The following is a 27769-nucleotide window of genomic DNA, read 5'->3' on the forward strand; positions in this document are numbered from 1 at the left end:
AGCTGGTTTGTCGTAAAAAACAGAGCATTTACAAACATCCACCTATTCAGCCTTTATCATTTTAGCTCCACTTTTTTACACTAAATTATTAAGTACTGTTTTCTCTCCCCCAGCTATGATACTGGAATACAACTCAGATTTGTTATCTTTTACAGTACATGTATCAGTCTTATAGACACAGTAACCTAAAACAGCTTTTTTTAAAGGAAAAATTGAAAATACTTAAAAATATGTTAATGGTTGTTAAGTGATCGAAGCAAGCTGCTCAGTACCATTCTTTGTTGAGTTTGGAGCACACCTTCTTTTTTATTTGATACATTTAAGTGTAGGAACCAAACCTTTCTACATCTTATGTTAGATTTTTTTCTAAAAATTTAAATTAAGCAAATAAACAGTGATGTGTGATAATATTTTCATTTTCATCAATATTTTTCGTGTCTTAAGACATGATGAAAAACAGCTACACAGAAAAACTGAGTGTTAGAATTCTTCTCTGTTAGTGTTATTTTAACAGTAATAGTGAACCTGGGATTTATTTAAACACTAAATGAGTAGAATACATTTTCTGAATAGATTCAGCCCTGATTTTAACCACTGAACTATCCAGCATTTTATTCCAAGACTAGACTTAATTCACATCCAGAAAACTGACCCTTTAAGTAAGATACTGCTAAAAGAAGCTTGAAATGTAAGCGAGGGCTCCCTCACCTGTCTTCTTCCATCATCTCTTTTATTATCTCTGTAGATCTGTTAAAGCAGAGCTGGCTGAGGCTCTTGTCCCTGCTGAGTACAGTTTTAGAGTGGAGTGGTACAGTCATGTCTAATGGCATGGAGGCCATCAAATGAAGCTCGGACTAGACAGGCTTTTAAAGCCATGCCAGGAGTAATGAGGAAATGTGATCAGCTAATACAGAGTGACATCCTAAATCACATGTGCCTTACTCAACAAAGCCAGTCTGTTTACATTATTTAGCATTAAATGTCTCTCAAAGAGAGAGAGAGAGAGAGAGAGAGAGAGAGAGAAAGAGAGATGAGAAAAAATGAGAGAGAAAGAGAGAGAGAGAGAGAGAGAAAGAGATGGAGATTTGAGCAATTGAGCAATAATGCCATAGAAAAAATGTTGAATTGATATTATTGAGATGAAAATCATAATATAGGGGATTTATGAGAGCACCGTTATATTCAGAAAGATAAAAGTAAGAATTAAATAAATACACAGTAATGTGCTTCCACTGATTTTTGATTTAAGCTTGGTAAACTGAGTTACACAAATAGTTTCCAAAAACTCATAATACATATTCTATTTTGCAAGCTTTTACATTTTTTTCCATTAATTTTTTTAATTAATAATTTTTTTGTTAATTTTGTGGTGGTCTCTAATATGAATGAATGCTCTGTTAGCCATTTTTTGTAAAAAATAAAATATATGTCCACATCTAAGATGGCGGTCACGTTCCAGACATAGCCCAAAAGAAAGGTCCCCTCACCCATTACTTGTTTAAGATTCAGCTTTATCATTTTTCCTTTTCATTCTGTTTTCCTTTCATTTCTAAAATTAAAGGGTGTCCTTTCGACTTGTCTCACTCTGTATATATTAACAAAATACATCTGTTATTATTATATTAAGTCTACCAGAATGAAGAGGTTTGGCTTAATTCCTTCTCTTAAGTCAGCCTTCTTTACTGAATGAGCCAAAATAATATTTCTGGCTGAATTTATAAACGTTACTTTGTTTTTAAATGTCATGATTTTTATTATAAAAATGAAAATGAAATGAAATGATTTGGCAGGCTGCAGTGTGACCTTCCTCAATATCAGTCAGCTCTAGTGCTGGATGACTGCTGTCAGTGGCCCTTATGTCTCTGCTCTGAGCCACTGCTCCTCAGTTCCTCATGAAATTGTTGTATGTGTTTCTGTTTCTTATGTTCTTAATTTTTTCACATCTCAATTAGAATTTAATGGGGCTTCTGCTTATTATTTTGTGTTGTTGCTTGTCAACCCCTGTGTGTGTGTGTGTGTGTGTGTGTGTGTGCATACCATGCGTTCGAACGGGTCCTGTGTGTGTGCAGCTCTGTCCAGCAGTTCGCTGTACTCCAGCTCCTCACACAGCCTCTGCAGGGTGTTGACCGGCTCATTGAGCTGCACAGGCATGGCCACCTTTGAAAGGTCCTTCCCTATGTTATTCCTCAGGATGTTCCACAGGCTGATGTTACTGGTGTTGGGACTGGGGGAGGGGAGGAAGGAGCGTCGCTGTCCCTGAGGGGCTCCATTCTCCACACACTCTGAAAAGGTCCAGCAAGAAGCACAAGGTCAGCATGAGAACAATGCATTACGTAAGGTCATTTGCATAATCTGAACTGTTAAAAAAATCAAGGAGAGACTAATTTAAACTTATTAAACCTTGTGCCCTATCTTACACTCTGTGCAAGGCATGTTGTGATGCTCAATGCTACCATACACCCCATGAGCAGTCTATTTTAAATAGTGATTCTGCTTGTGAATATATCTATCATGCACTCTAAAAAACAGAGGTACGATATGAGTACTTTTTTGTACTCGAAGGTACACTCTTTATAATTGTACCCTCAAAGGTACAATATTGATCTTTACAGGGTCAGATTTGTTCCCTCTGAAGTACAAAGTCATTTCTAACAGCAATAAGTACAAATTTGTACCATTTAACCAGCCAAGGGGTACATTCAGTATTCTGTATCACTGTACTAATAAACTATATATATTTAAATTGCACATTTTTTATTTGAAAGCCAGACAATTTTGTATCATCAAGTTTTTGAGCCATATTTAGTTGATGATAATGTTTATAATCTTTATGATCTTTACTGCCACAAAAACCATGGGCACAAAAAAGGACTTTCACTGAAAGGTACTTTTTTGTGCCTCAATATAAGGTACAGCCCCAGCGACAAGCTTTGTACTCTTTTAAGTACAAATCTGTACTTATATTTCTTAGAGTGTGGGTGTGGTGATCTGGAAGTGAGGTGTGTTCAGGTAAATTTCTGGCGTTTTGCCATCTTAGCAATGGAAAACACAGGTGCGCCACTGACTGAAAAAAGCCTAGACAACAGTCAACCATAAGTCCGGGTGGTGCATATAAATATATCCAGGCTCATGGGTGTGGTGATCTGAAAGTGATGTGTGTTCAGGTAAATTTCTGGCATATTAATATCTTAGCAATGGAAAACACAGTTGTGCCACTGACTGAAAAAAGCCTAGACAACAGTCAACCATCAGACGTTCATTGCTATCTTGGCAATGCAGGGGCACCGCACACATGCAACATTCGTTCACCCGCACTTGGTACACACAAAAGAACACTCAGCAGCAAACAAACCCAATTTTTACATCAACCCGAAACAGAATACAAAATAAAATAACATTGCTGTTCCTGTAAATGACCTGCTCACACACCTTCACAGCGTGATCAAGCAGGTCAATTTCCTCTGCTGAGAAACGCAGAAGCGCTGCAGCATTACAATACCAATCCACCAATTTCAGAGCGCACCTGACTTTTAAAGGGAATGGTAAGTGAAACACTGATTGATTTGTCACTTTTAAAACACACCCATGATAAATTATGAGTATAAGAACATGTCTTTTGTGCATTTTTTGTTGTGCAAGGCATACTTCGTCTGCCATCTAGGACTGTAATGAACTAGCATCCTGCTGTCAATAAGGTTCAGACAGAATGTTACTAGGTTACATTTGGGTTCAGAAAGAAAGAATGTTGCTAGTTTACACTCAGGTTAAGACAGATTGTTACTCTATTACATTCAGGATCTGACAGAATGTTACAGGGATGTTACTGGGTTGCACTCCCGTTTAGACTGAATGTTACTATATTACACTTTGAATCTGACAGAATGTTGCCGGGTAACAGAATGTTACTAGGATTCCCTTGGTTTAGGCTAGGCTACACTCCGGATGAGAAAGAATGCTAATTGGGTTTGAGTTCATACAGAATGTTAGTAGGATTTATTCAGTTTCAGACAGAATGTTACTAGGTTACACTCTGGTTTACTGCATGTGATATAGGTTACCCTCAGGATATGACAATTTACTAGGTTACAACTGGAAAGAGACTGTTTTTAGGATGTTACTGGGTAACATTCAGTTTTAGACAGAACACTGCTTGGATACATCTGTGGTCACTGGGTTGATGCGTTGATTGATAAGCAAACCTTATTAAATGAAATTAAAGGTCAGGGAAAGAGTGAAAGGCCATTGAGGTGTGAAGGAGCTCCATACAGTCCATACATTTTTACATGGTTCTTATTAGTTTGGGTAAAATTTAAAGTATATTTTGTTATACTGTAAGCACAGGCAGTGTTTGGCTTGTCAGTGTACTTTATATATTCAGAATGAATGAAGTTTGCCTTGTAATTGATGTGGGACTGAGAGAAGGACAACAGGACCAGATACAGATAAAGGTACAGAACATCTGCTCCTGATAAAACACTCACCTGAGTTGAGCCTCTCGTTCTGGGCATCATTGCCAAAGTTATCCATGGAGACGTTGTCGCTGATATCACTGATGTACGAGTCGTCCTCTGAAGGCTGGGAGGACAGAGAGCAGACCCTCATTACAGTTTATCAACGGAAACATGTCTGAACATCTTTCTTTCACTGCAGGTCACTAAAGACCCCTGAGGATGAGTGATCCTTCTGCCCCCTTCTGCCAGCTCCATTATAGCTGTGTGGTGTGTGTATATGAATGGGAGTAGGAGGAAAGAGAGAAAGAGAGAGAAAAGAGAGAGAGAGAATCTCTCAGGGGATGCCAACAAATTTTCACTTTGCTCTGTGGAGGGGTATTTTTAGAAGGAGGCAATTAACTCCATTTTCACATTACTTCTGCTACTGGAACTGCTCGGGCAGGTCTGCCCAAAGCAAAAAACACATAAAGGACAGAAAATAAATTGGACAGACCAGGAAAAGGAGGAGGAGAATAAAAAGAGTAAAGGAGAGAGAGAGAGGGACAAACAACCGAGCAGAAACCAGCCTCCACACTACTCCAAACATTTACTTAAATTCATGAGTCACACGTCCACATCAAGGCTGGGAAAGTAAAGGGAAAGAGGTGGGGGCAGATACAGCAGAAAGAACGTCCTTCTATAAACAATACTAGAGCAGGACAGGCACAGCGGTACAGAGTAAGGACACTGCGGCACAACGCAGACCTTATTGAACAGAACAGCTCATCACAGACAGCGTGACGCAACATTCTCACCTCGTTCTCAGAAGAACTTGCTGACAGCAAGACTTCCTGTGCATCAAAGAACTCGGACAGCGACTCCGTGATGGACGTTCGGCTCTCATTGGACGCCTGATGGACAAGGGGACGGGCGCCGTCTGTAGAGTCCTGATTCTGAAAGCATAAGTTACAGTTAGTTATAAATAAATAAATAATATATAGATTTCTGATAGTGATGCTCTGACAAGACCAGGATTTTGTCAATAGTCTGCTTGACATTACACCACTAAATCTTGAGGATTTCTATTTAGGCATTGCATAAAAAGCTTTCACAATTGATAAGGAACATTACTGAAATACATAATTGTAATTGTAAAAAAAAATATTTAAGTAAATCTGCTAATGTCAAATTATAATGAATAAAATCATAAAATTGTCTCGTTCCTGAACTTCATTTTAAAATCAAAAATTTTCTGAATACAAATCAAACAGTTCATGTCCTCCAAACCTTTAGTTTCATTATGTTTATCAAGTTTTTACGTCTTTTTTCAAACCTGCAGTATTTGGTTTGAATCCTGTTACTGATATGGAATTATTAAGTGGAGTAGAGAGAAAACAGGCAGCTGTAGGAGTCCTGTAGGAGATTGTAAATAACTTATTTTACAGCAGAAAAAAAGTTTTTTTTTTATCACCTACACCTGTAGTCTGTATACAGGACAAGGCATGTTAAGAGGTTAAACAAGGATTTTTTGTGTTATTTAGAAAAAAAAACTTAATAATTAATAATTTAATAATTAATAATAACATACTGTTGCTGTCACAGAAAAAAAAATTGTCTCTTCTTTGTATCTAATTATCTGGTCCCACTTTATAATACGTGTCTCTCATAACTGTGTAATTACATGTTACTAATCCTATAAAAATAAAAACATAAAAACTACTGGTGAAGTATGCATTGTTACAGATTAATTACAGTTGTACAGGCCATGCAATTAGACATTAATATCAGTGTTATGTGTCATGATAAAATCTGAATTATGATTTGTAATATTCCATACATTCACAGCCCTAGTTATTGGTACATATCAGATAAGAACTTTTGGAGAAACAGAGGTTTATACACAACTAATTACACACACACTATTACACGTGAAAACTTAACACGAAAGTACAATCATCCTATTACAAACAAGGCAAAGTTGTAATAAACATGTAACAATGTGTACTTCACTAGTAGTTACAGTGTTATTACATGGATTGTTAATGTGTAATTACACAGTAACTACAGACACTTATTATAAAAGTGTAAAATATATAAAATGGAACCTATTGTCTTTTTTAACTTTTGACCTGATTAAAAAAAAAAACTAGCAGTTGTTCTTTCTATTGTGACAAAAGCCATGATGAACATAAATGTTCATCCAGTATGACTTTTCTATTGACTTGCATTAAAAGTTAAGAAGATTATGGTACCTTTTTATGACAAACTCTGTGCAACAGAAGTGATATCAGAATAAAATAATCATAGAAAATAAAATAATTACTACTATAAAAACAATCATCAAAAATAAGTATATTTAATAAAAAAACAAGTACATAAATGTATAAATATTATTAACTCAAAGAGAAATTCAGATATGCAGGTATATGATTGAAAAACAATGTATCTACAGCATCCTAATAAACTACTCACCAGACAAACAGGCATGATACTAAAAACACAACCTTTAAAAGAGCTTTTTTTTTATCTATTTTTTTAAATACTCTCCTCAAAAACAAATAGGTACTCTCCTTCCCCTACAGATGAATAGATGCAATGCAGCCAAATCCAATTAGCAGAGATTTCACTCACATCATAGTTCCTGCTTTTAATCAGGATAGAAAGCCGTGAGCTGCTAGCACAAGCCTAGCTAATTAGTGGAGCCGGAAAGTGTTGACTCAACTGTTGATTCAGAAAGTCAGCTGTTGAAGGAGATATCCCACAGGAAGGTGTACAGATAGTGTATATGGATGTACGTCTGCGAGTGTGGGAGGCTTCAGCCGTGCTCGGTGTGAGTGTCAAGAGACCTTATTAACTAAAGCCAACTTAACTAACTCTGCAGAATCTGTATTCATGCAAACTAAATGTGAAACTAAATGTGAAATAGAGAATTGTTTGAATTGTAAGAACTGTTTTGGATAGATTTGCCTATTCTACCAGCAATAGGCAAATGGTTCCGTGGCTCCAAACATGATGGTACATTTAGTGGAGCAATGTTATAAATTATGGATGTAAATATGATGTTCTTGTACTGCATGTGTCTACATAAATACAGTTTATATAGTGTTTAGGCATCCTAGGAACAGTAAAGACCTTTTCAATACTGTACACTAAATAATATGCACATGGATATTAAAAAAATATGCAATAAAACATAATAAAATAAAAAAAAAATAAAAAAAAGTTTAAAATGAACAAACATAGTTGTGCCCACTCCAAAATAAGCTGACAAATATAGAAAAAGACCAGGTCAATGTCAGGCCACTCAAAGCGTTTTATATTATACAGATCACACTTCTAAAAAAAAAAAAAAAAAAAAAAAACGATGGTGAAGCAGTGGTGATGTTGAAGAGGTGATGGTGCACCCCACACCCACCTGCAAGGGGCCAGCGCTGCAGTTTTTAAGGGCATTGGGTTCTGATATATGTGACTCAATGTGTATCTTGCAAAGGCGCTCTCTCAGATCAGAGTTCTGCGCTAAAGCCTGCAAAAGCAAAGAGCAAACAGCAACCAGCATAAACACACACACACAGCTTACACACAGAACAGGCCGTCCTCTACAGATAGATGAATATTTTAGGGAAGATCCGTTAGAGTGAACAAGTTTAGAGGTCAATTAACAAAAGTTTCAGTATCCTGTATCACTGTACTGATAATTCCCCACCATCTCATCTGATCATTTCTTGAGCACATGCTTCAGGGCTCGCTCTGAGCGTTCGATCTGCTGCTGTAGGGCTTTGCTCTCACTCTCAGTACAGTTCTGCATACAGTGAGGATCATTTTACACCAAAATGACTCAACGAGGAAGATGAGTCATTCAACGTGAAATTACTGGAACCAGCACATTGTGCTGCATGTGAGGCGGCTGTTCCTGTGAACATGGCTTTGTTCTAAAAGATTTAGAACAGGTATTGTGTGATGAGAGTTATACGGTGGCCGAGAAAGCCCAACGCAGTGCAAATTGAAAAGCGCTGCAAAAGCACAAAACACATCCATCAAAATTACAACACAGGCGCAGCAAATAGAAAAACGCGCTGCAAATAGAAAAACGCGCTGCAAATAGAACCACAACACAACGGAAGTGAGTCACAACACAACGGAATTTTCCCGGGGGTCTTCAGTAACGTCTCGGACTTCACTATGTGTACAAAGGACAATAAGTGGCAAACAAGGCGTTTTGTGAAGCAGAACTTTTAATAATATGCACACAACCGTGGTAATCACAGGTAATAAACATTACTTACTTTTCAGAAGCTTGTTTGCCACTTACTGTCCTTTGTACACAGCTGGTACAGCATCTTTTAAGGTCCCCCGGGAAAATTCCGTTGTGTTGTGACTCACTTCCGTTGTGTTGTGGTTCTATTTGCAGCGCGTTTTTCTTTTTGCAGCGCGTTTTTCTATTTGCTGCGCCTGTGTTGTAATTTTGATGGATGTGTTTTGTGCTTTTGCAGCGCTTTTCAATTTGCACTGCGCTGGGCTTTCTCGGCCACCGTAGAGTTAACCAATAAACCACTGAAAAAACTGATAATGCAGTGAACTCAGCAGCTTTCCGTTAAATCTGATAAACAGTTATAGGGTATATATATACATTAAATTTAGATTTTTAAGGACAGGTTTAAGGACCTAATATGTCTCTGTGTATATGAAGTAAAAACTGGCATTAAGTCATCCTATTTTTATTAGATAAAGAGTATATTATAAAAATATGTATATGTCAATCAGTCAATTCCAGTTTGACTGATACAGTAACTGTTTGAGTTTAAGAACAGTACACATTACATTACATTTATGAACATCCAGTAAAATAAATGTCATTTGAAAAGAGATGACTGAAAGTGCCTTAATGCATTCTTCAATACTTCATATTGATTGACTATAATATAATAATATAAGAGCATTCTAAAGTTTAACGTTTTAATAATTGCTCAAGTAAATATGATTGTGACAGATTATGACTTATTTCTCCTGACTTTATATTGAATTGTGTACGGATATGTTGAAATAATGGCTTGATGCAACAACAACACCTTGGCTTCATTTAAAATAACTTTGACGGATTACACTGAAATAATGTCTTATTTCTCAATGTTTGTACTGATTACATGAAACTAATAGCTTAAGATTTTGATTTGATATGTTTTAATAATTATTCAACATACAGTAAGTATGTAGTATGTAATTACAATTCTGTTCTTAACTTTTCAATTTCAATTTGACAATTATCTATTATTAAAGTATTAAAGTTATAATATCTAAAACTGAAAAAAACAAGAGAAAAAGGTGTTTTTTTATCTTTGCTAAGCAACAAGCATGCTAGTTTCAGCATTTATATAGCTTATTTTAGTTTGTTCTGAAGTGAAACAGTTATTTTCCTGCTCTTTTCCATTCGGTCTCCTACTGATAACAGATTACTGTGAAAACTGCTTCCCTACCTTCACTCTAAATCATGCACTCAAGCATCACACAGTAATCAATCACACCAGAAAAGTGTTTAGTAAGTGCATGGCTTTGAAGAGAAGAAGATACAGTAAGAAAGTGAAATTCTGAGAGGTGTTATAAAAGCAGATGTAGGAAAAGTCAGCAAGAAGAGCATGTTTATCTGTGTGTGCGTCTGTGTGTGTGTGTGTGTGTGTGTGTGTTGGTGGGTGGTGCTTACAGCAGTCAGGGCACTCTTCAGTCCCAGCAGTTGTGTGGACGGGGCGGGGCAGGGCTCCTGCTCCAGCATCTGCCTCAGTCTCTCCTTCTCTGTGCTCAGGGAGCTTAAGGCGGACTTCATGCTGGCGTGCACTGAAATCACAAACATGTTTAAAGCCATTAACCTTAAGAGTTAGGGTATATACAGCTCAAATAAATGTTTGTCTGCTCTACTTACGTCTCAGAGATGGCAGTATTCAAGTAGCAAACTTTAGTAACACTACAAATTCTCACTATCACACAAGAACCTTGCGTCTTGCAGGAGAAGGCAAAACCCTTCTTAACTATCAATGAAAGTCAGTGTATTAAGCAATTTCAAGACATTCTGGAAATTTTATATCGGTCTGGTTCATCATAAAGATTTAAAGCAATGTAAAAACTGTAAAAAAATATATATATAATAATAATCCATGGGTGTACTCACTAGGCCTGTCATGATAATTCTTTTATCAACTTATTTTACAATAAATCAACATAACTTTAATAACTGTTGCCTCCCTTGGTATTGCTGTTGTGTTTATTTGTGTCTATTTAAGCAGAGATGTTACTTTTAACCAGGAGCACTGTTCTGTTCTTCTCTAAACAGATGGAGGAGGTTGAGTAGGCTCTACACACACTCATACACACAAAGAATACAGATTTACTGCTGTTGTAGTCTTTCACACCATTTAGTCAGGGGATACACAGACATTCACCAAAGTTCTGTTTTTTTTTTTTTTTTATAATTTTATTTAAAAGTTTCCTATTTTCTCCCCAAATTACACGGCCAATTACCCAACCCACTCACTAGGACTCCCCCTATCACTAGTGATACTCCAACACACCAGGAGGGTGAAGACTAACACATGCTTCCTCCGATACATGTGAAGACAGACTCCGCTTCTTTTCGAGCTGCTGCTGATACAGCATTACCGAGCAGCATCACAGCGCTAACGCTCAGAGGAAAGCACAGCGGCTCGGTTCTGATACATCAGCTCACAGACGCCCTGTGCTGCAGACATAACCCTAAGAGTGATGTGGGGAGAGAGTGCCATCTACCCACCCGGAGGAAGCAGGGCCAATTGTGCTCCCTCTGAGCGCCGGCGGCTTGATGGCAAAGCTGCATGAGCGCAAAGTTCTGTTTTAATGCAAGTCAAAACTGCTCGCTTTCACTTTTTCACGTGTGCTATACAGCAACACGACAAAGTTTCTGACCTTCACGTGTGCCACGTTGGGATCTTTTCCGATGTTGTCTAAAATGTTGTCAATCAGCTAAGCAACCAGAGACCCAGTTGAACATGTGAATAACCATTGCAAGAAAGCAGAGTAGTATATCTTTGTATGGTAAAAAAATATATTCATTCCATGACTCCAAAACCAGGATCCTTTCTGAACACATTTTTTCCAAAGAAATCCCATTAACATGATTGAGCCAGTATGTCCACTTCACTTAAAAACAGTGACTAGACAACCAAGACAAGACAAGACAAGATTACCATGTACACCACACTTGTATGGGGCACAGACAGAATTTGGTCTCCGTCTTTAATCCATCTTTGCACTGAACACACTCAGAGGACACACACTGATTTTGTGAGAACACATGCCCGGAGCGGTGGGCAGCCATTGCTGCGGTGCAGAGGGAGCAGTGAGGGTTAAGGCTCAAAGGCCTTGCTCAAGGGCCCAACAGGGCCCAAAGTCTGCTAAACCCAGGTATTGGGTTTTAAATGAAGTCAACACACCAGCTCAATATATAGTACTAGTCACATTTTGGACACACCTTCTTTTTCAATGTTTTTCTATTTTTTTCTATTTAATTGATTTTTCTACATTGTATATTATTATTAAATACCTGAAAACAATTAAGGAACACATATGGAATTACGTAGTATACAAAGAAAGTCTTGGTCCTTCACATTAATCCCCCGATCTAACCCTGATCAACTGAGATGGTGATTTGAGGTGATTTGGGATGAGCTGGAGCTTCACAGCGTAGGGAAAAGCAGCAACTATTGTTCAGCACCTCCATCCTTTATTTATGTTCACAGCACAGAAGGTTTAAAAGCACAAGTATGGTGAATATTCTTGACTGGTCAGTTGTGCGCTCAATACTCTTGTCTTGTATAGAGGTTATCTGACAATGAGGTTCATCACATTAAGTAATTGAATGATTTTCACTAAGATTGGATTAGAAATGATTCACATTTCCATCAAATTACTGAACCAAAGCTCTGCTCAGCTTCACTCAAACCAAAGCTTTCAAATTCAGATTTTCTAACAAATAGTGAGGTGCCTGATTTGAAGCTGCATGATATAAACAGAATTATGAATTAAATGGAAGAAGAAAAAGTTAAATATTTGACAGAAATCCTCAAGAAAGTACAAATAAAGTACAGAAAAAGGTCTTTAATCACAGTTGCATTAGACCCAAAAATAATGGATTTAAAAAGGTCTTTTTTTCACATGGCCTGCTAATGTACTGCACAGATTGGTTTTCATATCAGCACTGGAATGGAAGCCCTTATCAAACCCTGAATTACTGTACCGTGTTCATAAAGGAGACAATCCGCTTCCTTGATCCCCTTCATTAATTCCATGCATGAAAGACCCGGCAGCATGAAGTACAAGCCGGACGAAGTGCCCTTCACTTACTCTTATCACAAGGATGCGCGATAAGCCTCGTTCCACATTTCTACATTTAATACAGAAATAGCTCTTTTTATAGCTACAAAAATGAGTCCAGTCTTATCTCTCAGGCTTCTGGTGTTATACACTGAGTTACCTGTTACTAGAGTCAGGTCAGTGTGTAGCTGGAAGGCTTGGATCAATTAAAATGAACCCTGGTGTGTTGCTCTGTGTGATTTCTCTGTAACATGAAGAGAGAATGCTGCCAATCATAACCTATTAGAGAGCAAATCAGGTGGCTTAAACAAAAGTATGGCTTAAATAAAGCATCAGAGCAACAAAGATTAAAAAACATATGACCCTTCATGAGCCTTCTCTTTGAAGATCTTCTTGTTTGGTCTGAGTGACAGTCTGGTCCCTGATGCGGTTTTGATGTTCGAACTGTGTCTTTTCACTTCATGAGCTCTGAATTGATATTTATAGAATGGATGGTTTCGGTTTTAGAGCACACTGATAAACAAAAGGTTCATAAACACCTCAAGCTCAACTACATGGCTCAGAGAGTTTATTATAATATTACTGGCCTTATTACCACAATGTATGTCTATAAGTTAGTCTGGACCAAAATAGGAGGTCTAAAAGGTGCTTTAGACCATGTTTTGGGCCACTGGAACACAATTCAATCAACCTGAACCAAGTTTTGGTTTGTTTGCAATATGCAAACCCTTTTTTTGGTTGGTTTAGATGGCCCACGAAAGTTCTTTAATGCATTCACTAAATTGCAAAGTAGCATGATATTGGAAAAATTGTACATTGCAAGTGTACTTTTTCAACAATATATATTTAATATATTGATCGCGACATTAAACAATGCAGGGCCCATGATGTCATCAGCCATGCTGAGCACTCAAAACCTGAGAAAAATAGCAAACCAACAGTAATCAGCCCTTTAATCAGGCATTTAAATGGCTTTTTAAAAGGTAAATAAGAGCGTTGTTTTTTTCCTGGGATTAAAAGTGTGAATTCAGCTGTAATTGGAAATATCTGCACCGTAAAACTGTGCTGGACTGAGGTGCACAGCTTTTAACACATACATTTACAAGCACAAGCCCAGCCATGTGGATGGAGGCCATGCGGTCACCTTGTGCTCCCCCTCCCCCTCGAGCTTCTCGTGCTTCTCGTGATTATTGCGCATGCACACGTAGCGATGGCGATGCTTAAACGATATATTGCGCAAAGTGAAACAAAAACCTCTAAAAACATACTTAGATACTCACACTTAAACCCATTTGTCATTTCAGTGGATATGCTATCCATAAAGGTGCATTTTGTACGCTGATTTAATGCACATATGTCACATTTTTCAAGACCAAAAACACAGCCTACCAGCATAGGGTATATTTTTTCAGCAGGTGATGTCGGCATACACAAAAGTCACATCGCAGGGCAAGCTATGTCACATAAAAGCAAACTTGCAATTTTTGGCTGATTGATCCAAAAAAGAAAATAAAAAAAAATTGTACTGTTCTTATTTTCTTTGGCTTGAGGATGTGCCAATTTAATAGTGAGTATTGGTATTATTCTAGTACTGGCCAAAAGCACCTGGACCTGACAATGGAAAGAATAAATAAGTATAATCCATTACATACATTAGCCTAAACTCTTGTGTAAATGCTTACCTACTTAACCCTAGAGCCTTAACCCAAGCCTACATGTGTTTAGCACTACATGCCAATACTGTTGGCTTCATAAAGAAGACAAATATTTGTTTCGCACTCTAAATATGATGTTATTTAGATGGTTAAAATGAGCAAAGAGCATTCAGACACTTGTACTATCAATATCATGAAGCATGTTAAAGAGGAAAAAGGTGGTATTTGACTGATATACACATACTCAAGGTTGCATTTTTGGTATTGGTCATGAACAAAAAAATGTATCGTGCCAGAAGCAAATTATATCAGCCCAATATAATTAATTATTTATTTATTTTTGCATTCAATTTTTGATACAAGAAATACATTATTACAATTGTGCAGGCCTTGTAGTATTTTCACACTGACTGAACCTTTGAATGTTTGAGTACAGGTTTGGTATATATGACAAAAATGATCAAAGAGTGGACATTAGGTGTCTAATAAACTGGTGGTTCAGTGAATGTGAACCTCTAAAAGGCCCAAAGCAAAGAAAAAAAAAACAGATGTAAATGTTTCCCGCTACTGACAGCTGTTTCCCTCAGAGAGCTAAGGAAACAGACGGGAAGAACTAGCCCTGTGAGCATCAGCCCAGCAGGTGTCTGCCGCTCCGCTGCTCATGAGGAGGTGTCTCAGATACAGAAGGGCTGCCTATCAGGTGGAGGAGGCCATGTTTAGAATTCTAATGGAGAAAAACTGTGACAAAAAAAAAATGTAATCAACAGCTGTCTCTCACTGACAAGCGCCGGCATATTCGCCCGTATTAAGAAGCATTTCATCTTCTGGCTGCAGTGTTTCCCTGGCTGATACAGTGTCAGTGGCAGTGACTGGCTCAAACCAGATTCTATTTTCTGTAGTAACTCATAACATGACCAGAATGTATAATCAGATATTAAGAAAACATTCTGAGTTTAAGCACTGGCTTTGAACTGTGTGGGGTGTGAACTCTGAATCTGCCCAACGCCATTCTTCCAGTCCCATTTCCACACTCAGGTTTGCCAGGTATTGACAACAGCATGCTGTTGGAACAGTGTGCTGCATCCAGTGAAACAGGCGAGCTGAATCTGGTAATCACTGAGCTTCTTTAAAGTTGCTAACCATAGCTGGGTAATTTACCACCAACACTAGATCGGCAGTTTGGACACCAAAACATTTAAATTCATTAATTAGATACAAAGAAAGACTTGTCATTGCTTGCCACTGTGTGTCAATCTGGCAACCCTTGTGAGCTTTGCGTCTGAAGAGGAGCAGGTGGGTCAGAAAATTGGACTCTGTAGCCATTTGACCCACTCACTCTCATTTATAACTGTTTGTTCCCTTAAGAGCACTAAGGATATTCGTGTAATTTATGAAAAAAAAAATGTATGATGAATTAATACATATAAATTCATCTTATAGTTTTGATAAATAATACATGTACTAATCTAAATTTCAGTAAACATATCACTTACAGTTGGTAGCGACACGATAGAAGTCTTCCTGCAGTTTGGACACATCTATGGGCAGGTCAAGGTGTTCTGCATAACTCTTCTCATTGGTCAGATCAACGCAGGAGAGGTTAGGATTGGACGCGTGGAGGCGGATCGATCCTGCTGAGATACAGCTGGGAACCTGAAGCAAAAAGAGATGGGAAAAAGGCAACACATCAGAGCTGTGTAATAGTTTCAATATCTCACCATATGTCTAAATGTTTGTGGACACCTCGTCTATTAAACACATTCAGCTACTTTAAGTTGTAGAAAAGCATTGTCAACAAAGAATAGCACTCTCTGAAACAGACAGACATGGACCTACTGACACCATGCCTAAGGTCAGGCGTGGTCTAGAGGGGTATAAAGCCCCCCCAAAGTATTGAGCTGTGAAGCAGTGGAAAGAACAGTGTCCAACATCTGGACCTCAATTAAACTAAGCTGTTCTTGGAGCAATGCTCTAAAATCTTGTAGAAAGTCTCCTCTGAACAGTAGAAACCATTACTCCAACAAAAGCAGAAACAATTCTTTTTAAAGCCCTTGAGTGTAGAAGAAAAATGAATGAGCATGCGTCCCAATACTTTTGTCCATATCTCTTCTATCCAACAGTGAAAGCAGTACTGTAATTATTTTATAATACAGTAGAAAAGGTCCAGCACCCATTCCACACACTGCCATGGACACTGTTAGGTAGGAAAGGGTTAAAGACAGCATGAGTCATAAGAATGCTAACAGAAAACACTCAAAAGGAAATTCATTGATTTGCTGGCAGACTCATTTGTGTGTTGTTGCTGCTGTGAATGCTTTATGGCACCGATGGAGCCTCAGCTTTATAACAACAGATAATGATGAGGTAGCAGCTGCATATCAAGCTTTCATCCAGTTTGACTCAATCATGCTGAGGTAAGTTAAGGTGCTTGAAAAGAGGAGCTACACTCTAAAAAACAGAGGTACGATATGAGTACTTTTTTGTACTTAAAGGTACACTCTTTATAATTGTACCCTCAAAGGTACAATATTGGTCTTTACGGGGTCAGATTTGTTCCCTCTGAAGTACAAAGTCATTTCTAACAGCAATAAGTACAAATTTGTACCATTTAACCAGCAAAAGGGTACATTCAGTTTTCTGTATCACTGTACTAATGAACAATATATATTTAAATTGCACATTTTTTATTTGAAAGCCAGACAATTTTGTATCATCAAGTTTTTGAGCCATATTTAGTTGATGATAATGTTTATAATCTTTATGATCTTTACTGCCACAAAAACCATGGGTACAAAAAAGGACTTTCACTGAAAGGTACTTTTTTGTACCTCAATATAAGGTACAGCCCCAGCGACAAGCTTTGTACTCTTTTAAGTACAAATCTGTACTTATATTTCTTAGAGTGTACCTGAAAAGATAATTATGGGCCATGGTTTTTAAAAGATCAGTGTTCAAGAAGGAAAAATGTGCACTCAGTGTTTAAAAGTACACATATTGTGGGGGGATGCTGCTGAGCTTTGATGGAGTAGGATGGGAGTTTTGAAGCTCCTGCCGATTTCGATTAAATTCAAAATTTTCTGTGCTTTTTTGGTTTTAGAATCAGTCTTACGCTACTTCACAGTATTTTCTGTTGGAAAGTCTAACTCTGGACTGCGTACATTTCAGAAAAGAACTCTATTCTGACACAACAGTGACCACGTCCTAGAGTGAGCCGCTTGTCTTGCCGCATGCTAACCCTGACATCACCGCTCTCAAACTCGACCTACTGGCCTCGCTGAGGAAAGACATCGCTGATATCTTTAAAAAGGAACTCCAAGATACTTTCGGGGAAACTCTGACTACTATCAAGCTCAACCTGCAAGACTACCACAGAGTGCCTCAAAGCTACTGTAGCCAAGCTGGAAAATAAGTACACATCATGCATCAACCCTGTATCAACGTTTTTTTGCCATTTTTCTTTTTATAACATAATATAAATCTTAAATGTTCTTTACTTTGTGTAAATGTCTGTATTGTTTAATAAATTGACCAATAGACATGCTTTAAAATCACTCACTTTCATTGAAGGTACTAACATGTTCTTTCCTCCTACTATAAATTGGCTCTTTTGTAGGATTTTGAATGACAATGATGATTGATTTTTTTCTTTGGGTCTGCCAACACAATCCAGAAAAAAACACTGTTTTCTCTGGGTCATAGCTCGTCTAAAATTTACATTTTGATCTGAGCACAGAAAAGTTTTCTATCTTGCCTCAGTCCATTTTTTAAAGTGAGCTTTGGTCCAGAGAAAATGATGCTTATACGTTTTGAACACAGAATGATGCCTGTTCTTAATGCAGTGCCACCTGAGGGCCTGAAGATCACCAGCATCAAATGTTAACTGTAGGCCTTGTCCCTTACACAGAGATTTGTCCAGTTTCTCTGAATATTCTGGTAATTAATATTTTTAATGTATAAGTAGGGCTATCTAAGGCTTTGCAATTTTACATTGAGAAACATTTATCAAACAATAATTTTCCAATGTGCATTCTATGATCTATTGTGAATAAAATATGTGTTTACAAGACGTGCAAATCATTGAATTCTGGTTCTATTTACATCTCTTCTCATTTTACACAGTGTCCCAACTATTTTGGAATTGAGGTTGTAGATTATGTTGTGTATTTTTTTTGCATATGTAAATAATACTGTACATACTGTACAGCTCTGGAAAAAAACAAGAGACCATTTAATGATGATTTTTCCTTGATTTTACCAAATTAAAAACCTCTGGAATATAATCAGGAGGAAGATGGATGATCACAAGCCATCAAACCAAACTGAACTGCTTGATGCCAGGAGTGGCATAAAGTGATACAAAAGCAGTGTGTAAGACTGGTGGAGGAGAACATGCCAAGATGCATGAAAACTATGATTAAGAACCAGGGTTATTCCACCAAATGTTGATTTCTCAACTCTTAAATCTTTATGAATTTTATGAATATGAACTTGTTTTCTTTGCATTATTTGAGGTCTGAAAGCTCTGAAGAATTTTTGTTATTTCAGCCATTTCTCATTTTCTGCAAATAAATGCTCTAAATGACAATATTTTTATTTGGAATTTGGGAGAAATGTTGTCCGTAGTTTATAGAATAAAACAACAATGTTTATTTTACTTAAACATACACCTATACATAGCAAAATCAGAGAAACTGATTTAGAAACTGAAGTGGTTCCTTTTTTTTTCTAGAGCTGTATATAGAAAAAAGTATTGGGGCACCTGGTTATTCATTGTTTCTTTTTAAATCATGGCCATTAAAGAAAGGTTATCCTGCTTTTTTTAGTAACTGTCCCTTCTGTACAGAAAAAAAAAATATTTCTACTACATTTGAAGCATTGCTGTGTGGATTTGATTGATTGTATTCACTGACAACTACAATTCCCCAACTTCTCTCAAAAGTATTGGATGAAACACCATCATTCCTGAGAACACAGTTCTTCCACGACTCCACAGCTCAATCCTGTATCTGTAAAACACTTGAAATACATAAAGTGATTCTGACATTAATATCTGATTCTGATGCTGAAAACCTTTCAAGCTCCTTCAGATCTAATAGCAGAATCATGTTCAACACTATTTCATTTAATAGTACAAAGCTATTAACGCTGCTACAAGCTTCAAGAGTCACTCTTGTATAATTTAATATTGATCTCCAACATTTTAGCCCACAATCCACTGAACAGGTTTCTGATCAATGAGCAGAGATACAGTCCTCCCACAAATAATCACTACTCTCACATAACAAACCCAAATAACCTGGAGAAACACAGCGTACCTGCAGTGTTGTTTTGCTATCTTTGCTGTAGTTTTTGGAACGCCATTTCCTAAGAGGCCTCTTCTCTTTTTTAGGACTGTCATATGCTGAAGCCTGTAAAAACAGAGATACACACGTCTTTATATGAAAATAAATACCAAATAATACAAAAGCTGTGATACTATATCCAGCACTAAACATTAAAAATAACAGTCTTTTAATAGTGCCACTTAGAAGATTGCATTTCTCAAATTTACAAACAAACAGTTTGTTCCAGTAATGCTGTCCAGAGAGATAAGCAGAACGCATCCTTCAGACTCCTCAGATCTGCTGTTACATTACATTACATTACATTACATTACATTTGGCAGACGCTTTTGTCCAAAGCGACTTACAATAGTCAAGTACAATGTAAAATAAGTTTAAAGGTAAAACATCTTTGGATAGGGATAAAAGGAGGTCAAAGGGGAATAATAGGATAGAGGAGTGAAGGAGGGGAAGAAGGAGATGAGGTTAGAAGTAGTTAGAGTTTGTTAGAGGTGTTAAGAGAGTAAGTGCTCTTTGAAGAGCTCTGTCTTCAGGAGTTTCTTAAAGATAGTGAGAGATTCTCCTGATCTGGTAGTGGAAGGTAGTTTGTTCCACCATTGGGGAACTCTGTATGAGAACAGTCTGGATTGCTTTGTGTGAATGTTTGGCAAAGCGAGGCGACGTTCATTGGAGGAGCGCAGCGGCCGGGAGGTAGCGTAAGCGTTCAGGAGCGAGTGCAGGTAGGAAGGAGCCTGTTCTGTCATCACCTTGTAGGCGATTGTAAGAGCTTTGAATTTGATGCGAGCATCAACTGGTAGCCAGTGGAGCTCAATGAGCAGCGGGGTGACATGTGCCCGTTTTGGCTGGTTGAAGACCAGACGTGCTGCTGCGTTCTGAATCATCTGGAGTGGTTTTACTACACAGGCCGGGAGGCCAGTTAGCAGGGCATTGCAGTAGTCGAGGCGTGAGATGACGACCGCTTGCACCAGGAGTTGGGTGGCCTGTTGCGTCAAGAACGGTCTAATTTTTTGGATGTTATAGAGCGCAAAGCGGCAGGACCAAGCAACTGAGGCCACATGGTGCGTGAAGGAGAGTTGGTCATCAACCAGAACACCCAGGTTCCTAGCAACCTTTGTCGGTGAGAGAGGTTAACGGCAATTAAGTGAAAATAATAGGATTTGCTAAACCAATCTTATTTTGATGTCATTTCCAAATTTAGCTTGTAAAGGTAAAGCTGTCGTTAGTGCTGCTGCAGGCTGTTTCTTTTTTTAAGTTGCGCATATCAGAACTCTAGCACTGCTGACGGAGGGCTTACAGGGCAGAAAACCACAGACCTGCCATAGATCTGTTCTGTTTCTTTTTAAAGCTTTGACATTAGAAACACTAGGGGACATAAAACTTAACTGCATGCATAAGTGCTGATTCTCAGTTGAATTAGACCTCCTCATAGGAAAGAAAATCCAAAAGTAGATCTCCTTAATTTCTCTGTAGTTTCTCCTAGACAACAATAAGTTCTGATGGGAAGACGAAGGAGACTTTTACACCTTGCACATGGCGTGTCGCAATGATTTGTGTTTAGGTACATTTCTGGCATGTTTCTATCTTGGCAGAAGAAAACACAGGTGCGCCACTGACCGATTAAAACCCTGACAACAGTCAACAGTTACTCATCATAGCTACGCTGGTACACCATGCTCGAGGCATGTGCTCAGCACTCATACATCCCCGCTCCTTACTAGACTGTGCAGATGTGAAAATAATAATCCACAGTTTTAACACTAAAGAACCCCTGAAAGTTCCTCAAGAGACTTGTACCTTTAACAGCAAACTCTTGTAATATCAGAAAAAAACAAGGTAGCATTTTGGTTTTTTACTGTTTGTACTTTTTTGGAAGTCACTGTGCATTCAGCTGAAGCAGTGTTAGATAAAAGCATATTGTGCAGTACTGAGTCAGAATGACCTGCAGCAGCTGATTGATGGATGGGGCAGAGTAGGTACGATGCAGAACCTCCATACTCCTCAGCAGGTGATTCAGCTCCAGCAACTGAGCCTCACACACAGACAGCTCTAGGGAGAAAAAGAGAAAGAGAGAGAGAGAGGGAGAGTGAGAGAGAGAGAGTGAGAGAGAGAGAAGGTTGAGTGCAGGTGACAAAGCATACAAGCATAAGGTGGTAAAACCTGCAGACACAGCATCTTGTAAATCAGTCACAGTGAGGTGAGTGAGTGTGTGTGTGTGTGTGTGTGTGTTTATGGAATACACACCTTTGGAATACCTGTCGATGTCGTCAGAGGACTGGAGCCAGGCAGCCACCTTGGCCTGACTGGTGAAGTTGAGAGAGGACTGCTTCGCTAAAGAGGCTCGCTGAATATGAAGAAAAAAAACACACTGAACCATTCTGAAATCTAGTGTCTGCATTTATGTGCAGATTTAAATTTGGAGTGGGCGTGGCCTACACATGAAGTGTGTACCCTTGTGAAAAATGAAATAAGTAAATTAGGCTGATATAGGTCTGTACTTAAGTTATGTTATTTTGCAACAAATAATTTATACTCAATTATTACTTGTTTGTAATTAAAATACATTTTCACTAAATGTATACTCAGCATACTAGTCATATGTTATTTTTGCCACTTATTAATACAATTTAAGTATATCTGTGTGAGGTGAACATTAAAGATTTTAGATTATTTTAACATTAAAAGTGCGATTAAACTGGTAAAAACAAAAGCAATTGTTGCAAGCATTAGCTGTTGAAGTTATTTTGCCGACACTAAACTAACTGAACTTGTAACACATAAAGTACAGTTTAAACAGATAAAATGTTCATCAGTTCAGTTTTTTTATTTGTAAAAACAACACAAAGTTAAAGTTTTGTAGCAATTTTCACTGAAGTACAGTTTTATTGAAGAAATATACTGTAGGTTCCTAAGAAACATTTAGTAAAAGAATAGTTACAGCATAAAAAGCACAATTTTATAAAATAATTATATGTTTTTATTATTATTAAGTATATCCCTAGTAAAAAATAGCACAGCCAAAATAAAGGTAACTTTTCCAAAGTTTACTGAAATACTGATTAAGTCGGTAAAAATGTAAGTAAAAAGACAAAAGTACACCTTATGTATTCCACATATAGTTCTAGTACAATAGTAATATATTTAAATAGACAAATTTATGATGTTTGATTTAAGAATGATGGTTATTATCTCATCTTTTACTAATGTATCATAGACTCAGAGAAAGGAAAATAAAAAGAAAGTTTCAGTGAATTATTATGCTTTATAAAATAATTCTATAAAGTCTATTCTAATTCTAATCTTATGCGAGTTCAAAGATTTCACAGAATCAGTAAATGCTAAAGAGTTTAAATAGATGAAGCATAACAAAATAAATATACCAACTGTCCCATATATTTTAAAGTAGTATTCAAACTTAACATTTAAAACAGACATAAATTCTAAAAAAATATTGTGGATTATAATTGGCCTAATTAGGAAATTTAATGGATGATTATGTATTATTTTTAAGTTTTCAATCTGTTGAACAGCAGAATATAGCAGCTTGAGTCAATTGCTGAATGAAATCCATTTGTTGCATCACAATTTCATACTTATTATATTAAAACCACTTAACAAATATATATTAAAGCCTTTTCTGTGAATATCAGTCTATCAGTGCTCCTCCTGTACCTGTCTGTGTGTGAGTGGAGTTGGGTTAGTCTACCTTTCTCGCGGCGTGGGTCTCGGGGAAGCTGGTGGGGGATGTTGGGGAGAAGTGGGGGCTGAAGAGCGGTTTCTCCGGGGGGAACATGGCGATCTCATTCTGTCTGTACAGCCGGTGGTGACGCAACTTAGAGACCCATTCATCAAACAGCTCCTGAGACTTGAACTGCAAACACAGACGTCCACACACTGTCCTCAACAAGTAACTGGTACAATATCAATGAAATGTGTTGCTGCATCAAACACAATTTTAGATTAAAAAAGAACCAAAAAACAGTAGTTGTGTAAAATAATAATAGATTAAACCACAACCAAGAAAAAATGTTTTGGTGTAGTTTACGTTCTGATTTTTTTGGGAAATTCTACTTCTAATGCATACTTTGCTAAGGCTCATGTTATAGAAACTTGTTTCTAATGTTATATGTAACATGCATATACAGTATTTAAACACATGATTTGTGGGGAAATAGTGCTGTTTGCTAAATAGGCGAATATACTAGTATATACAGTAGAATCACAGTAACTGTTCTAATATATACCTCTAACAATAAGCCAATTACACATAACAGTATTACAAGAACAGGCACAGTAACAAGAACAGCCTGTAAGGGATACAGATAAGTAGAAAATTATAATGTAAAAAAAGTAAAAAACTATTAAAAAAACCCACTTATGCTCCAACTGAACCAAAGAAAAACACCAAAAATACAAACAAAATGTAGCATGTAGGCCTGTTAATTATTTTTATGCAGTATTCTGCATAATATTTTCTAATTTTCTAGTTTTTTTGGGGGGTTAAGTTTAATTTAATTTGAAGTGATGTTTTTTTTTATTTCAACAATCTCATTTAAACACAATCTCAAAAAAACATATTTAAAGACTAAATAATGCTGCTCAATCAAAGCCAGATTTATCCTGAACGCTTTTTAGCTTTAATTTTTCTTTATTAACTTCAATGCTGTTTGTATAGTAAAATAAAACCAGCAATAATTAATTTGTTACATAATTAATTTATTCTAAAACTCTAACAGTTTATTATCATTAAACATGAAGGTACACTGGATGAACAGAGAACAGCATGCAGGTAGTTTCATATGAAATATGGTTCTTCAGAAAATGAAAATGAATTTACAGTGGAAAAAGTCCTATATATCATATTTATTCGACTATCAATCTCTTTCTGAATGTAGTAATCGAATCAGTTTAAATCATGTCTGGAGCCTCTTGAAGCCACAATCAGCTCACAGTATTAAATGATCTGCATGCAGGGCTTCTCTGCACTGGGGTCACTTTACCACATACCTGGTTGCCATTTACCTTCAGATGATAAATGTTCTCCTCTGCATCCAGATCAATACACTTGGCTTTCTTCTTAATTGCCATGACCGACAGACCCACATCAATGCACCCGTGCAGTTTGCCCTTTTCAATCTGTAAATCACAGCAAGTTCACCCGGTTATACAGCCAGCTTCACACCAGCAGAATATAACAGAATGTGCTTATTTAGAGTACAGCTACTGGCTAAGGAATAAATTGGCAGAAGAGTCATCAAATAACTAAAAAACCTACAACTGCATTTTAGCAGCTTTCTCTGGAGGTGTAGCGTTTCAGAGGCAGTAAGGATTTAAAGGGATTTGAGCCGATTTGTGCAGAGACTGTTTAAAATACTCTTAGCTGAATTATTTTCACATTCAGAAGATTATAAACTTATATCCCATAATATAGTCCAAGTTCCCAAAATGTAGTGACATTGTGTAAAATCTAAATAAATGTAAATAAAAAACAGAATGCAATGATTTTACATGAATAATCTCACAGATCCATATTTAACCTTCTAGGACCTGGCGACCACATGTGTGGATATCACATTTTAGGTTGTCTAAATCACAAAATCACTAAAACACTACATTTTGCTCTACAAAGGCCTGGTGTCCTCATATGAGGCCATATATTATACTGTCATCTAGAAGTGGCAGAAGAGTTTAACACGATACAGTTTTAATTTTGTTCTGAAATTTAAATGAACAGTAAATACAGTACATGTTTATGTTTTTTTTTTTGTTATGTCCTCATGTTGAAGCAGTACATCAAATGAGCCATATTGCTCAAAGGGGCACAATTGTTGTTTTTACTTTTTTTGTTTTGCACTCAGGTTGCACTAAAGTCCTCATATGTGGACATTATTTTTCTCAGAAACTACATCATGTAAAAAGATGATAATTCTTTTACAGTTATCAGGTGCCAATTAACCCAAATAGCAAAGAGATATAAGAAATGCATGCACTGCAAGAGTTTGGGTCTTAGGAGGTTAATTCACAACAGAACACAGAGCACAGATGCTGATAATGAGACCTTTTGCCACCTTCTAAAAAAATCATTAATGCATTTAGAAGCAGCAACACATATTTAAAAAGTTGAGAAGCGCCAATAAAACACTGGTAAAGTAAGTGGTTCTAATAAACAGCTTCAACAGGAGCAATTTGCAACTAACTCACATGACTTGTTATAAGCAAAGCATTTTTGGGAGACATCAATCTGCAAAAAAAAATTGGCAAAAAAATTTGGAACAATTTAAAAAAAATGTTCCTTAATGTAAAATTGTAAAGACTTTGGATATCCCACCGTCTACAGTACATAATGTCACGAAAAGATTCAGAGAAACTGGAGAAACCTCTGTGCACAAAGGCCAAGGCTGAGGGTCAGTATAGGGACAATATAGGTTTGCTCCTATTGTGAGTTGATGCTCAATCAATACTGTGTGTGTGGGGTGTGTGTGTGTTTGTGTGTGTGTGTGTGTGTGTGTGTGTGTGTGTGTGTGTGTGTGTGTGAACAATGATGGACAGGGGGCATGACTCAGGAGTGACGAATACCCTTTATACTCACGTCAGCTGAACACTTGGCGTACTTCAGAATGCCCTTATCCAAGTAGAAGTATCTCTGTAGACAACCAGAGAGAGAGAGAGAGAGAGAGAGAGAGAGAGAGAGAGAAAGACAGAGTGAGAAAAAGATGAATGTCAGGGTCAGGGAGGGTCAGACACAGAGTCTGCAGTAATGGGTTCTCCTGGGTTTGTAACGCGCTGTTGATGTATGAGAAGCTGTTTCCATCGCCCACCTCTGATTATTCTCTCTCTCTTTCTCTCTCTCTCCATCTGTCCTGTCTCATTCTATCACTATCTGTCCATCGCTCCCTCTGAGTCCCTGTACATCTCTCTCACAAGCTCTGTCTTTATTGTACTATGTAGCCTTGGATTGAGGCGTGAAAATTTCTCTCTCTCGGACTCTCTCTTTCTCTCTCTGACTTCATCTCTTTCTCTCTCTCACTCTCCATCTCTCTTTTTCTCTGGTCCTCTCTCTGACTCTCTCTCTCTCTTTCTAAGTTCACTTTCTCTCTGACTCTCTGTCTCTCGCTCTGTCACTATCTCAAAGACTCACTTTCTCTCTCTCTCTCTGACATTCTCTCTTTCTAAGTTTACTTTCTCAATGACTCTTTCTCTCTCTTTCTCTGACTCTCTCTCTTTCTAAGTTCACTTTCTCTTTGACTCTCTTTCTCTCTGACTTTCACTTTCTTAATGACTCTCTTTTTCTCTCTCTCTCTGACTCTCTCTTTCTGAGTTCACTTTCTCTCTGACTCTTCTTCTCTTTCTTTCCCTCTTTCTGACTCTCATTTTCTCTCTGACTCTCTTTCTCTCTGACTCTCCCTCGCTCTCTTTCAAAGTTCACTTTCTCTCTGACTCTATTTCTCTTACTGAAACTTTCTCTTTCTCTCTCTCTTTCTGACTCTCTCTGAGTCTCTCATTCTCTCTCTCTGACTCTCTCAATTCAATTCAAATAAGCTTTATTGGCATGACCATAGTAAATAACAGTATTGCCAAAGCATTAATTGATTAAATGATTAATTGAAAAAAAAACAACATTTGATCAGTTATAACATATACATGAACAATTCACATCTACATAAATAAATAATTTGCTTCATTTAAATTAGACATTGATTATCATTGTAATTGATTGTTTGGATATTATATATATATATTTCAATTATATGGTTGATATGATTATCTCTGTTTTAGAATCTGATGTTTTGGTGTGTTTATGACTGGATTAACCCCCTTCAGACTGTGACACTCCTGCACATACCTGCCAGCCTCTCTCTTTCTCTCTCTATCTGTCCTGTCTCATTCCATCCATATCTGTCCATCGCTCCCTCTGAGCCCCTGTACATCTCTCTCACAAGCTCTGTCTTTATTGTATTCTGCAGCCTTGCATAGAGGCATGAGACTGGGAGAATTTCTCTCACTCTGACTC

General features: G+C 37.4%; 1 protein-coding gene across 4 annotated transcripts in view; it reads right to left on the bottom strand.

Annotated features, from left to right (window-relative positions):
* The window catches only part of osbpl3b (oxysterol binding protein-like 3b), a 112298-nt gene that overhangs the window by 18079 nt on the left and 66450 nt on the right, over positions 1–27769 (bottom strand). The window contains exons 4-15 of one of the 4 annotated variants that reach the window (XM_049480239.1): positions 26348–26401; positions 24766–24894; positions 23465–23629; positions 22003–22102; positions 21701–21807; positions 19735–19827; positions 15913–16072; positions 10126–10256; positions 7846–7953; positions 5246–5383; positions 4482–4575; positions 2038–2282 (exon numbers count right to left, since the gene is read on the bottom strand). In XM_049480239.1, the coding sequence (XP_049336196.1) occupies positions 2038–2282; positions 4482–4575; positions 5246–5383; positions 7846–7953; positions 10126–10256; positions 15913–16072; positions 19735–19827; positions 21701–21807; positions 22003–22102; positions 23465–23629; positions 24766–24894; positions 26348–26401 (1524 nt within the window). The remainder of the gene's footprint in view (positions 1–2037; positions 2283–4481; positions 4576–5245; positions 5384–7845; positions 7954–10125; positions 10257–15912; positions 16073–19734; positions 19828–21700; positions 21808–22002; positions 22103–23464; positions 23630–24765; positions 24895–26347; positions 26402–27769) is intronic. The other 3 variants (XM_049480241.1, XM_049480242.1, XM_049480243.1) reach the window with 3 other exon arrangements.

This window comes from Astyanax mexicanus, chromosome 6 (assembly GCF_023375975.1).
Source record: "Astyanax mexicanus isolate ESR-SI-001 chromosome 6, AstMex3_surface, whole genome shotgun sequence".
Classification (NCBI taxonomy): domain Eukaryota; kingdom Metazoa; phylum Chordata; class Actinopteri; order Characiformes; family Acestrorhamphidae; genus Astyanax; species Astyanax mexicanus.